The sequence below is a fragment of the Quercus suber genome, unplaced genomic scaffold, assembly GCF_002906115.3.
Source record: "Quercus suber isolate HL8 unplaced genomic scaffold, Cork oak 2.0 scaffold_748, whole genome shotgun sequence".
Taxonomy (NCBI): domain Eukaryota; kingdom Viridiplantae; phylum Streptophyta; class Magnoliopsida; order Fagales; family Fagaceae; genus Quercus; species Quercus suber.
Genome location: NW_027070184.1, coordinates 280,120 through 293,872, shown reverse-complemented (window position 1 = coordinate 293,872; position 13,753 = coordinate 280,120). Strand labels below are relative to the sequence as shown.

General features: G+C 33.7%; 1 protein-coding gene across 1 annotated transcript; it reads right to left on the bottom strand.

The window, feature by feature from the left end:
- Positions 1 to 4,651: 4,651 nt before the first annotated feature.
- On the bottom strand, positions 4,652 to 10,114 carry LOC111995783 (polyadenylate-binding protein 2). The gene is made up of 9 exons (XM_024027716.2): positions 9,526 to 10,114; positions 8,506 to 8,624; positions 7,738 to 8,394; positions 7,556 to 7,633; positions 7,331 to 7,420; positions 6,900 to 7,037; positions 5,633 to 5,794; positions 5,320 to 5,523; positions 4,652 to 5,124 (listed from the first exon to the last, which is right to left on the bottom strand). Exons 1-9 carry the CDS (start codon positions 9,794 to 9,796, stop codon positions 4,879 to 4,881), a joined length of 1,965 nt encoding a protein of 654 aa, XP_023883484.1. The 5' UTR covers positions 9,797 to 10,114; the 3' UTR covers positions 4,652 to 4,878.
- Between the last annotated feature and the right edge of the window lie 3,639 nt (positions 10,115 to 13,753).

The window sequence follows — 13,753 nt, the reverse complement described above, 5'->3', positions numbered from 1 at the left end:
TAAGCATAATGCAGTTCAATATTCAAACTTTTAAAATAATTTAAATATTTATGAAATGTGTCAATTGTAGTTGAAAAGTAGAAAACTAATAGTCATGCATGTTTTGAAAACAAAGTATGATGACTATTAATCCTTTTTTAATTTCCTTTTTCCATTCCACCTAACTGCAATAATAAAAATATTATAGCAACGAGATTGGATTGGTTAACTCTATTCAAACCTAATGGAACGTTTGGATTGAGGGAGAATAAAGTGAAGTTGGTTGAAAATTTCTATATTCAAACTTTTAAAACTTTTCAAATATTTATGAAATGTGCCAATGGTAGTTAAAAACCAAAAAACCAATAATTATGCATGTTTGGAAAACAAAGTACGACGATTATCAGTCCTTTTTCCATTCCACCCAACTGCAATAATTAAAACATTATGCCGACAGAATTGGATTGGCTAATTCAACTCAAACCAAACCTAATGGCCTGTTTGGATTGTTAACTCACTTTACTTCTCCTCTTTTTGGCCAACTGCACTCTACTCCCCTTTTCTCCTCTTTAATCTAAACACTCTCCTTCCCTCCCCCTCAATTTAAACAAGTTATAAAAGTTTAACATCAAGCAGGTCAGCAATTTTTAGATCAGGAACTAAACCAAAATCTTAGTAAAAAAAACCAATTCCGACCAACCTAGGGCTCATTTGGTAAATGTATTTAAACACATATTTTTAGTTCTTAAACAATATTACACGTATTTTCACATACTTTTTTACCCACACATATTTTCAAAAAATACAAATAATGTTACTAAAACAAAATTACCAAACAAACCCTAGCTAATAACCTAAACGGGTGGGAGTGGTCCAAGTTTCCGGGTACCAAGGAACTGAGTAGCACATTTTGCACACTTACGTGGTACCTGGTACGGTCCTCATCCTCGTGGTCCCAACAACTCGGAACCGACAACTCCACCTCGTAGAAATTCCAATCAATCCTCATAACTACTAGCTCCAATCAACTTCACCTAATAATTTAATCAAATATATTCCACTAATCAAACGCAGGGATTTTTTCTAGTTTGGACAAAAAGCTTTATGAATGAAACTAGAATTTTACAAGCCAGAGGTTGCTTTGCTTTATATATAATTTTATTGCGGCAACAAGCTCATGTGTTTGTCAACTTGCAAAAGTAAAAGGGGGACCATGAATATTTAATAGCGATGGAAATTTGTGGAGCTCTTTCACATGGCCATGAATCACATTTTTGCAGTTTTAACTTTAAACTTTAAATGTCTTGTTGTCTAGACTCTAGATGCCACTATTATTTCTCTTTCATGCGATTTAAAAATGAAGAAGAAGAAGAAGAAGAGGAGGGTATATAATTCATGACCTTACTCATGCTTGATTCTTGGTACTAAACAAAAATGATGGAAAGGGAGGGTCCGTACTCAATGGTCCATAGTTCAGAACAACATTTCCTGATTCCAACCGTTAGTTCTGTGAAGACACAGCCAGAAGTCACCCACAAAAGAGGCCATTTTCATTTTTAACCTCTTGCATTGGAACTTGTTTGAGATTTGACTGTTTTGGGTCACAATCTAATCTCACATGTGGATTAAGACATTCAACCAATAATTTTAATCAAACTCAACTTTTTTGACTAAGATTACTGAAATGATATAATAATCACGCTTAGAAATGTAAAGATTTACCTAACATATCTTCTTCTTTCTTTTTCTTTTTCTTTTTTTTTTTTTTTTTTTTGGTAGGAAAAAATTATAGGACAAACTAGAAAAAATTCACTGTTTTAAGTAAGTTTTTTGATAAATACTGTTTTAAGTAAGTTATAATATCTACTCGAGTTTATACCCAAAACTTGAGTCCACAGCAAATACAATTATATCAATTTTCCTTCTTCTTCTTCTTTTTTTGTTTTTTTTTGTTTTTTTTTTTTTTTGAGCACGTTTCCTATTACTACCGGAAACCCTCCATTCCTCTGCAACCTTAAGTAACAAGGGAGCTGCCAATGGACCGTCTATGTGATCAACTTATATTGATTCTCTACGAATTAGTACAACTCACTTAAAACCTTCATTTACTTTAAATACAACAGCTCTTGCCACTTCATTTTTCCTTAATAAAATGATAAAATTATTACAAATGAGAATAACAAGAACAATAGACAATCCTGAGTGGGTCTACCGCTGAAGAATCATAATGCCTATTTTGCAATTCCCTTTCACACCCATAAAATCCATCACACATTTCATTTGAGAGCCAGTGTGAGAGAGAAAATGTGAAAGTAGCCATGTTACCTATAAAGATAGCAGCTTTCAAGATAAAGAAAACCCAGTGGAAGAATGGTCCAAAAAAGGCATGACTATGGTGGATTTTGTAGAGTATTACACATTTGGGTACTTACCTTCTTTTTCAATTGACGGTGTAGGTGACTTATATAGAGGCATGTGAAAGCTAAAATTGCCCTTTAGTACATGCGACAAGACAGAATTCAAGGGTAATTAATAGTGTACCCCAGCACTTCCCACTTCAAGAAGTCCTTCACATAAAGAAAAAATGGTAGGTACCTAACTCATTGGCCTTTATATTGAAAAAGTTTTTCAGTGTGTGGTTGGTTCCTATACTTTTTAAGTACAAATGCCACAAACCCCAAGCAATGCAGAGCGTCCGGACTAAAACTGAGCAATAATGCTAATCGTTCGTGTCTTGCATTTGTGTTCCAAAGCAATATTCTTTTGCCAAACACAAAAATGAGTTCACAAGTGTGGATCTATAAGATCTATCAATCATGTAAGGGAAAATATTAGTTCTGATTATGTTGGTGCAAGTGCAAGACATATTTGGGCTCATATTCCTTGGGCAAGCAAGCCCATGATCTTGATATGTTTCACCTTGGAAGGTAAGTTTAATTCATATGGGTTAGAAGGAATTCCCTTTGAACCGATTGGTGACAATTTACTCCTTAATCGTATAATTTATCTCATTAAACCAATAAAAATTTGCTCAAACTCATTTAGTAATCTTATCACTATTAAACAGTTATGTGATCATCTGTTAGTGGCTAAACAGGTCATGTGGTGATTATATGATCTTGCAAAACAAAGCATAAGCCTGTATTTTTTTAAATTGCCACCTATCAATTATAAGGTAAGCCTGTCTTAAACTTTCTTTTTATACATATCTTATTTATAATTTTTTTTTATTACATATTTTATTTGCATTCATAAAACACTTACTCTCGCTTAGCATTCTCAAAATGATCATTTCCCTTTCTCTTTCATCTCCTTTTTATTATCATTGAAGCTAGCTCGTTAGGATTGGTAAAATACTGTTAAACTAGAAGATATAAATGACAACGTTTCAATTAGTCCACAACCAATGGCATTTTAATGTATAAAACTCACATGCATGAAGCTCTCGCTAAAGGAGCTTCACGGTAGCGTTTTGTTAAGTACCAAGTCCATCTCTCAATGTCATTCTTCAAGAAGCAGTTGGATTCAAAGTTTTGTTACAGCTCAGAATCTGTTACATAGAAGCAGGAAAATCGGTAATAATTATTATTTATGATTCTGATATTTTATTCAGTTAGAACTTAAAGATTAGTGATAATAGAATTATAAATTATATATATTTTGTACCCATTGTATTATTCAATTAAGAAAGAACTTCAGATTTCATATCTCTCTCTCTCTCTCTCTCTCTCTCTCTCTCTCTCTCTCTCTAAAACTTTCATAGTTCTTCTTACTGTTCTTGCCTGATCTTGTTCCCTGTTATACAATCAATCTCAGTTCCATTACGATTAGATTATATAGTTTACAAAATTCTTCAAATGCCACCATCTCACCTTGTTATTGTTTCGCATGAGGTTTTTCAGCCCCAAAAAGGGACAGGACACCTTTGATCTGACTTGCCTTGTCGCCATGTCCATCATGGTTAGATTGAATACATGCAATCAAACAAATCCGACAGACCTTCAATGAAAAGTCTCTATAGCAATGTAAGTGTAACCCATGAATACTCTAAAAATCAGTTCAATCAATCCTACCCTTACGGATCATGTTGGATTAGATTGGGCTGGACAGTCCAGTTGTGACTTTGTGAACACCTAGGGTATTGATTTGACTAGACAGGTCCATGATATTACATAGGAAACAAGTCGTAAGTAATGGACCTAAACACATCCAAGGAATTCATTAAAATAAAATGTCTCTATTAATCAAGTGAAATAAGGTAAAACCTCTAGCAACCGTAGCGCACACTTCGGGTAAAAATAGCTTTCTCATCAGTCATCACCACTAATTTTTTTTTTTTTTTTGAAGTAATAATTATTACCATTTCTACTTGACCAAGAGACCATCAATTGTTTGCTCCCATACAAAGTGCCATAATGAGCAACACTACATATTGATAACAATTTTCACAACTTTTTCACAAACCAAGTTTCTACTAATTCTCGTGTAAGCAATACTTTTTTACCTACTATTAACAACTTGCCACCGAAGCAGGTGTCAAATTGATTGTAAATTATGCATGCACAGACTTATTGATAAACAAACACACACACGCACATATAAACCAATTGCACAGCTTCCTACTCGACCCACAAAACTAATTTGTTGGCCTCAGGATTTAGTAGACAAGGCATCAGAAAATATAATGCCATGGAATTAAACTCTCTGGACGCTGTTAAGGCATTCAAAAGTTATGTAAATCAAAAGATAAGATGCTTTGGCCAAAACTATAGCCACAATAACAGCATGTTTAAATATCAATTAAAATCGGGTCTACTTTAAGAAATAAAAATTTAAAAAGTCTGCATTTAACAGCTCCAAAGACAAGCAACTTATTCTGAAAACCAATGCCTAGAAAACTCAAGAAACAAGGTTATCATTCAGCGAGAGTGAGGCCATCCGATCAGTCGGACTATTGACCTGTTGCTGCTGATTGACATTCCTCAGAACATCCATAGCCTCTGAGACCTTTGCTTTCAAAGCCTCTGGTGATTCTAGCAAATGCAGGACCTCAGTCTGGTCCATTTCCAGAAGCATGCCTGTTACTTTTGCAGCATTTTCATGCTCCAGCTGGTCTACAAGTGGGTATAAATTTTCACCCAACAACTACAAAAAAAAAAAATAATAATAATAATAATAAATTTTGGTTAAAATGATCAAGGACTTTTTACCATAATAATATTCATATATCTGATTGAACCATGAGCATCCATCACCGCAAAAACAAAACATTGAAGTAGCCATGATACTGGCCAACTAGCATTCAATAGATGCATTTAACTCATAATAAAGAAAACTTACTGTCCTCTGCTGCTCAGGTGGAGCATTAGCAAGCGCAGTAGCCAAAGCCCCAGTTGCCATAGGTTGTGAAAATGAACCATCTCTAAATGTCATTCCACCCATGTCATAAGGAACAGAGAGCATTCCCCCAGGAACACCAGTAATAGGAACATCAGGCATGTTACGACCAGGAGGGTAACGATAGGCACGTCCCCTAGGAACCATCTGTTACCAAGCATCAGGACAAAGAAGGAAAAAAAAAAAGAAAAAATGTTATTAACATAGATAAAATATATCAGCAACTACAACAGTAAGATGTCAGATTACCACCCACCTGTGGCTGCATCAGTGAGAGTGGTTGCTGGTTTTGTTGCCCCACCCCTCCTCCGGATCGTCTGCCTCCAGGACGCTGGCCCTGTGGACCTGGTTGGACCATTGGCACAAAAAAGTTTGGCCTCATCCCAGGAACTAATTGCTGCTGATACCCAAAACCAGGCTGACAAATTTACAGTAAGAGGATCAATTGCTGACATTTAAATGTATTATTGGCAATGTGACTAGAACCTCTTCAGAACTCAAGAACAACATTAAGAGAGACAATAACCAATAGATACAACAAGATAAGGGCTTATTAACACCACCCAATCAATAATAATAACAAGTGATGTGGACTACATAACGGAATGCCGCATGGGAGAAAAGAAAGGGGGTGAAAATAAAATATAAATTTAAAAAACCAACATTTAACTCATCTAATCAAATGAATTCATTGCCTAACAATAACAAAAAATTGGTCCCAGGACTTTTGGAGTCAACTATGCATCCTTAACAAACTAATCAAGGTCAACCACATGTATTTTTCTCTATCATTTTATCCTATCTAAAGTCACATTTGCTGTCATTTATTACTACTACTAACAATATTCTAGGTCTCTCTTTACCTCTTTTGTTCCCTCGACTTGAATCAAATCAGTTTTCCTCAATGGTTCATTAATTATTATCATTTGCACCCAAATTATCTCAAGCAACTCCCTCAAATTTTCTTCAATTAAAGCCACCCTTATCTTAAATCGAATATCTTCATTTTGTATCTTATCTTTCTTGATATTCCTACTAACCGCCTAATAAATCTGGAAAAAAAATCCAGAATAATATGTGATAGAACTAAATCAATTTCATGTGCTCCCCCACACATACAAGAAAAAAACACAAGCAAGCACCTCTCCTTTTTCCTATCAGATGATAAAACTAGCAATATTAGAATAGGTTGAACAGAAAAAATGCAACATAAAAAGATTACTCCAATAATTTACACACACCGCCACTAAACCCAAAAGATGATATGTTAAATGGCATAAAATACATTGAGATGAGGAAAAAAGTCAGTGTAACTGAACTTCAGGTATGCAATGGAAAGAGAAATTATAGGAAACCATTTAATAAATAACATACAACTGATATATATCAGTGAGTTAAAATAATAAACTAATATTGAGCCAAGAGAAAATAAAGGGAAATAGGTAGAAAAGAACATTCCCAGGTGTAAAAATAAAACAGTAATTGAACATAAAAATGAATTGACTGAGGAAAATAGCAATTACCTGTGGAGGGAGAATAGCAGGAGGGCCCTGCCCATAGAATAGTTGCTGTCCAAGACCTGGGGCACCTGGGGGATACAAGGGCATCCGAGGGGCAACAGGAGTTGCGATTGCAGAAGGACGCAGTTGTTGAAACTGTGCCTGCACAGAACAGAGAAACAAAACAGTAATATTCTCCATCTTAGCAGGTACGCCATAGCAGCAAGACCAGTCTTTGAAAGGAAATATGTATCAATTACTATGTTTCAATTGTTATCCAAAAACCTTACAGAAAAGAGTCTGTCTCCCCTAAATAACATGCATGTCTGTTGCACCCCTTCCTTTTCCCAAAATGAAAGGGATAGCAATTACAGTATTACTACTTAGTGACATTAATGTTGAGTGAGCTCTGTAAATATCTCCCAATGACTTATTACCATACTTAGAATAAATACCTGCAACTTTGCTCTTCTATCTTCTTTACGTTGTGCAAGTGCGACATATAATGGTTTGCTGACAATCATTTTACCATTCATCTCCTGAAGCTGCAACCATAAAAAGGAGAAATAAACTATACATTTAGCAATAAAGTACAAGGAGGACAAAGAAATAAGTAAACAAGACCAGGAAAAATGGTTCATTTTTTAATCTACAGAATTCAAACAGAAAAAATAACTCACAGCTCGAGATGCTTCTTCAGCAGTTGAAAAGGCAACAAATCCTGATCCTCTACTTATACCATTAGGGTCACACATGACCTATCAAACAAACAATAGAAATAGAGAGATAAGCTACAACTAGAAAAAAAAAGATTCACACAACATTGAACAGATTGAATTCCTTATCAAGAGCTAAGACAAACCTTGCACGAAGTAACTGTACCATATTCTAAGAACAATTCCCTGAGCTTATCATCAGTGATGCTATCATCTAGGTTTTTAACATATAAATTCAGCCCCTCATATTTGTCAACCTTCTCCCTCAAATTTTGCTCAATTCGTCCTTTCAGTTCATTCTCTCTTTCAGATTTTTTCTGTGCTTTTCCTACATACCACTCCTTATCTTCATCCTTCTTTCCATTGAGAGCATCGACAGCAAGAGCTGCATCATCTGGGTTCTCAAAGTTGACAAATCCAAAACATTTAGATTTTCCATCTCCATCTCTCATAACTACAACACTGGTAATAGTTCCATATTCACCAAAAGTTTTCTGCAGATCTCCTTCAGTGGTTGATTCTGACAGATTCTTGACATAGACATTGTTGAATTTGATCTTATCTGTCCCAGAATCTCTTTCTTGCTTACGGAGAAAGGGTCCAACAAATACTTGTTTGTCATTCAATAGCATGCCATTCAGCTTTTCAATAGCACTTTTGGCAGACTCCTCATTATCGAATTGCACAAAACCGTATCCTTTTGATTGACCTGACTGATCAGTAGCTATCTTGCAAGACAAGATATTCCCAAATGATGAAAATGTCTCATGTAGTGCCTTGTTGTCAATGGCCCTGTCCAAATTCTTCGTAACAGAATACAGAATCCACACATCAGATTCAACCATATTAAAAACAAAAACTAACAAACCGAGTAGAGTGTCAAGTAACAACCAAAATTTTAGAACTCCAAGTACCTTAATAAATATATTCCCTGCCCCACTTTTACGGATACTAGGGTCACGATAAGAATACATAATCCTAATTGGCTTGCCATTGAGAGGAGTAAAATTCAAAGTATCCAACGCACGTGCCGCTGTGATCAACAACAATAGATGTACAAAAAAAAATTACATATAACATAGACGGTCACCAAACAGCACAGAGAATAAACCAATATATAAACCAATGGAGCTAAACCCAATTTAGTAGATAACAACAACATAAATAAACCCATGGAATTAACCCAATTCAGATTGAAGTAAGGCTTAAAAGTGTACATGTTCAGTACCAACATTTGTTGCTAATAAGAATAGTTCCAAATCAATTCAAATGCCAAACACGAATTAAATATTTACACACACAGCATACATTCCAGATGTTTGAAACATTAAACTCCCACAATGAGACAAAAAGACAAACCGTCTTGGGTGTTAAATCAATATAACAATGGAGCTAAACCCAATTCAGTTTGAAGTAAGGCTTAGTAAAAATGAGGCAAAAATACTACACAAGTTCAGCTTATAAGTGCACAAATTCAGTACTCAATGCAAATGCCAAACAAAAATGATATATTTAACCCAAACAATGAGACCCAAAAGAAAAGAATCCGTCTTGGGTGTTAAAACAATATAACAATGGAGCTAAACCCAATTTAGTTTGAAGTAAGGCTTAGTTAAAATGAGGCAAAAAATACTACACAAGTTCAACGTATAGGTGCACAAATTCGGTACTCAATGCAAATGCCAAACAAAAATGATCTATTTAACCCAAACAATGAGACCCAAAAGAAAAGAATCCGTCTTGGGTGTTCAACAAACATACCAACGGAGCTAACCCCAATTTAGTCTAAAGTAAGGCTTGGCAAAAATACAACACAAGTTCAACTTATAAGTGCACAAACTAAGTAACCAATAAGAACACTACCAAATCAATACAAAACCCAAATAAAAATGAAATCTTTAATCCAAACAACGAGACCCAAAAGAGAGACAAACCATCTTGGGTGTTGCTATAATTGACATAACCATAGCCGAGCGAGCGGCGAGTGCTGAGGTCCCTACAGACTCGAACCGACACGACCTGACCCATCTGGTTAAAGAAGTCGTAGAGCTGCGAGTCCGTCACATTCTGGTCAAGATCTCCAACGTACAACGACGTCGACACGAACTGGCCCGACCCATTGGCCACCGCCACTCCATTCACCACCTGAGCCTGTGGCTGAGGCGGAGGAGCCTGAGCCTGAACTTGAACCTGAACCTGAGCCATTTCTAAAAACTTTCAACCCCCTAAAAATTCTCTCCCTTTTTTTTTCTCTTTTTTTTTTTCCTAATAAAAAATGAAGCAACAAAAAGAGATAGTAACACAAACTGGTTGAAAAATGAGTGTTTGTGTTTGGTCTTTGCTGTATTTTTTTTCTGGTTTTGTTAGATTTGTTTGATTTTTAGTGATTTTTGGGGGATAAGTGGTCGGAGATAAAGACGACGCACTGTGATAAGACAGAAAAATATAGATAGAAAGAAACTATAGAGAGAGGGGCAGGGCTGCACTAGCGGCACCGCACCGGCTTTGTTACACAAGCCTTGCTTTTATATTCAACCCAAACCCTAGCTATGTCCAATGACCCTAATCTCCACCGTTGGATCTTTTCTTACGTGGCCCCCACCTGCCACTATCTCTCCTGATCCTGATTAATTTATCACACTTTTTTTTTTTTTGATAAGACTTTATCACGCTTTTTTTGTTTTTGGTTTTTGGGTTTTTTTTTTTTCGGGAAGTGAGTATTTGGTAAAAATTAAAAAATTAATTTAAGTTTATTTTTGTTACTATTTATGAATTTCATTGTACTTTTTAATACTATTTATAAATTTCACTGTACTATTTCAACTAATTTTTACTTTTATCTACATTACTTCCATCAAAAAAATTTCAGTTCCAATAAAATAAGCAGATTTTAACCAGACCCAAAGTTTCAAATTTATGAAATTGATTTTATTTTAAAATATTATGTGTATCTTTATTATTTATATCCTCTTTGTTATTTTGAGTAACAAAATATTTTTATTATAAACAAGTTTTGTAGAAATTGAGCCTATGATATGTGCATTTCATCTTTGACTTGTTCATAAATTGATTTGGCAACAATTGAACATGAAGGTTAGAAAAATAAAACTACTTCTAAAGAGAGAAAGTGATTAACAAATTCTTCTATGCCATAAATCGAAATTAGTTACCTACGAAATGTACTAGATCTCAAATTAGAACGGTTTTTTTAAGTTTTGAACTTTAAAGAACAAAATTAAAAATGTCATCTAAACTAAAATGGGATATAAATGGCCTTTTGTGTAATTTAACATTTTCTTTCTTTTTCTATTTGTAGATCTAATCGCAGTAATCAAAGTCTATTTGATCATTTCTAATTTCCACTATATAAATTTGGTAATTTTAGTATAAAATTCTCCTTTAAATGTCTACTTGAATCTTGATTACAAGTCAACTATTTTTTTCAACTATTTTAGGGTCTCATATGCGTCTCCTACTTATTTTATTTAGCATATGCCTCTAATCTACCATGCTTTTAGCAAAAAAAACTAGATAGCTTGTTCCTAAACCAACACTAAACAAATTTGAATGAATATCTTTCAATTTTATATCAAAACTTATTTGGCCTTTATCATTTAATAATAATAAATAAAATTTCTCTCTCTTTTATTTTGTATATGAGATTAAATTCTATAAGGATGGGGTGTAAAACCTATGTTTTACACCATCCAATAAGTGATTGTCACATTAACATTTTACTTATAATTTATTAAAATTCAATACATCCTACCACACCTAATAACATCTCGATAGATTTCTAATTTGGTTGGATTTATATATGGGTATTAGAATTGATTGAGTGTGATTGTGTTTATTCTTAAATATGTGATAAGATGATGTGGCATGTTGGGATTGGAGGGGTAAAACATGAGTTTTACACCACGTCCTTATAGAATTTAATCTCTTTGTATATATATATGAAATTTGTTATTATGATATATATTAATAAGTTATTCTAGTTACGTTTGTATATGGAATACTATTAAATAAAAATTTTGATTATTATGATAGTCATTAATGAGTATTTATTGTAATTGTGTTTTACATTAAATTATTAAATATATAATTATGGTCATTATTAATAGGTATTTATTATTAGTGTTTTTTTTTTTATACAAGATAAATTTTTTTAGTCTAGCATAATCTAAGTGTATATATGTGTGAAACTCTCTCCTAGAGACTTGTGCCACAGCTCTTACCTTCACGCACCATAAACACTTATACTTATAGAGTGACCATTGCACTTATAATTGAACTTGATTAAAAATTAGTCTACATCCACAACATTTTCACAACAAATTCTAAGTGACAAATGGTTATTGGTTTCAATATGACCTTCCATTAACATCACTATTTTACCCACTAGTAATAGCTGACCACGTAAGATTTGTTATATATTTATTAGACTAAAATGAAAAACTGACCCACTAACTTTCTTCAGATTTCATTTCAATCCTCCAATTTCATGTTCATTCATTTCAGTCCTCTAAATTTCAGATTTATTCAATTAAGGCACTTCCGTTAACTTTTGTTAAAATTTTTGGAAAAAAAATCTGGAAAATATTTTTCAATTATTAATTGAATTTTTTTAATTTAAAAATTTGAAGAAAATTTTATAAAATTGAAAAATTAACCACAACATATAACAAAAGTTGATGGACAAATATTAATTGAATAAATTTGAAAGTTAGAGAACTGAAATAAACAAACACAAAGTTAGAGGACTGAAATGAAATTTTAAAGAAATTAAGAGAGTTAGTTTTGCATTTTACCCTATTTATTATAAAATATTATAAACGTAACATTTCTTATCAAGATTATATAATTGAATATTGATGTGTAAAGTTGTGAAGTCTCAAAAGTTTTTATTTATTTATTTAGGAAACCTCAAAAGTTTATACGACAAAATATCATAAGGTCACCCAAAAGTTAAATGTTTTCGATTTTAATCTATATTGCTATTTAAAGGGCTTCTCCTATTTGATTCGGATTTTTTTTTTTTTTTTGTTAAAAAATACTCCTAAACCCTACATTTAAGTTAGGGCAAAACTTTGTAAAAATGTTTCTTTAATTTTCACGCAAAATACTATCTACAGTATAGACTATTTAGTATTTAGTAACTTGTGTAATGCATGAAAAAGTTTAGCAATAAATGATTTTCCCCCCTCTTTTTCTATAATATTACTTTTGATAATTATGGTAGTAATTTATAGGAATTATATGTACCAAAAATTTATAGGAATTATGAAATTGGATAATTGTGTTTTTTTTTTTTTTTTAATTGAACCATGGATATCTCCAATGGAAAGAATATCAAACTCAACTGGTAATTATTAATATGTATGTATTATGATTGTTTTTATACAACAAACAATATATTATTAGTTGAATCCAATGACCTAATCTCCACTGTTGGATATTTTTACATGGTCTCACCTGACTTTATCACTCCCAATCATGATGTTTCTATTATCTAATTTATCTTAGACTAGCGTGTGCTGCACTAGGGATGGCAATTTTTCCCCGCCCCTCCTAGCTTCACCTCGCGCGGGTTTTCCCCGCCCTGCAAAGGTGGTGGGGCGAGGATATGACAAGATTTTAGCCCTGCCCCGTGCCCGCCCCGCTTAACCCACCCCTCCTGGCTTCACCTCGCGTGGGTTTTCCCCACCCTGCAAAGGTGCTGGGGCGGGGATATGACAAGATTTTAGCCCCGCACCACGGGGCGAGGCGGGGATGGGTTTAAACCTTTTAAACCCGCCCCGCCCCTCCCCTCCTCGTCCCCGCCCCGCTCCGCATTGCTAAGGGTTATAATTGTAAATTTTTCATACCCTAAAACTTTACCATTTAAACAAACATATCAATATTAACTTATTTAATTCTACCTAATATGGTTTTCTGCCTTTATTTTGTTATGTGTTATACTACGAGATTTTTATTTTTTATTTTTTTATGATTGTCTTGTTAAACACTTAGATATATTATTCAATTTTTTTCTAAAAATTGATTTGATGATGGGATAAATTTAGTTGTAATTTCAAGCATATTTTTATTAATGAAATAGGTTTCATTAAAAAAATTGTACTAGTTGTAGGGCAAATTAACAAAAAGTAGAGTTTTACGGGG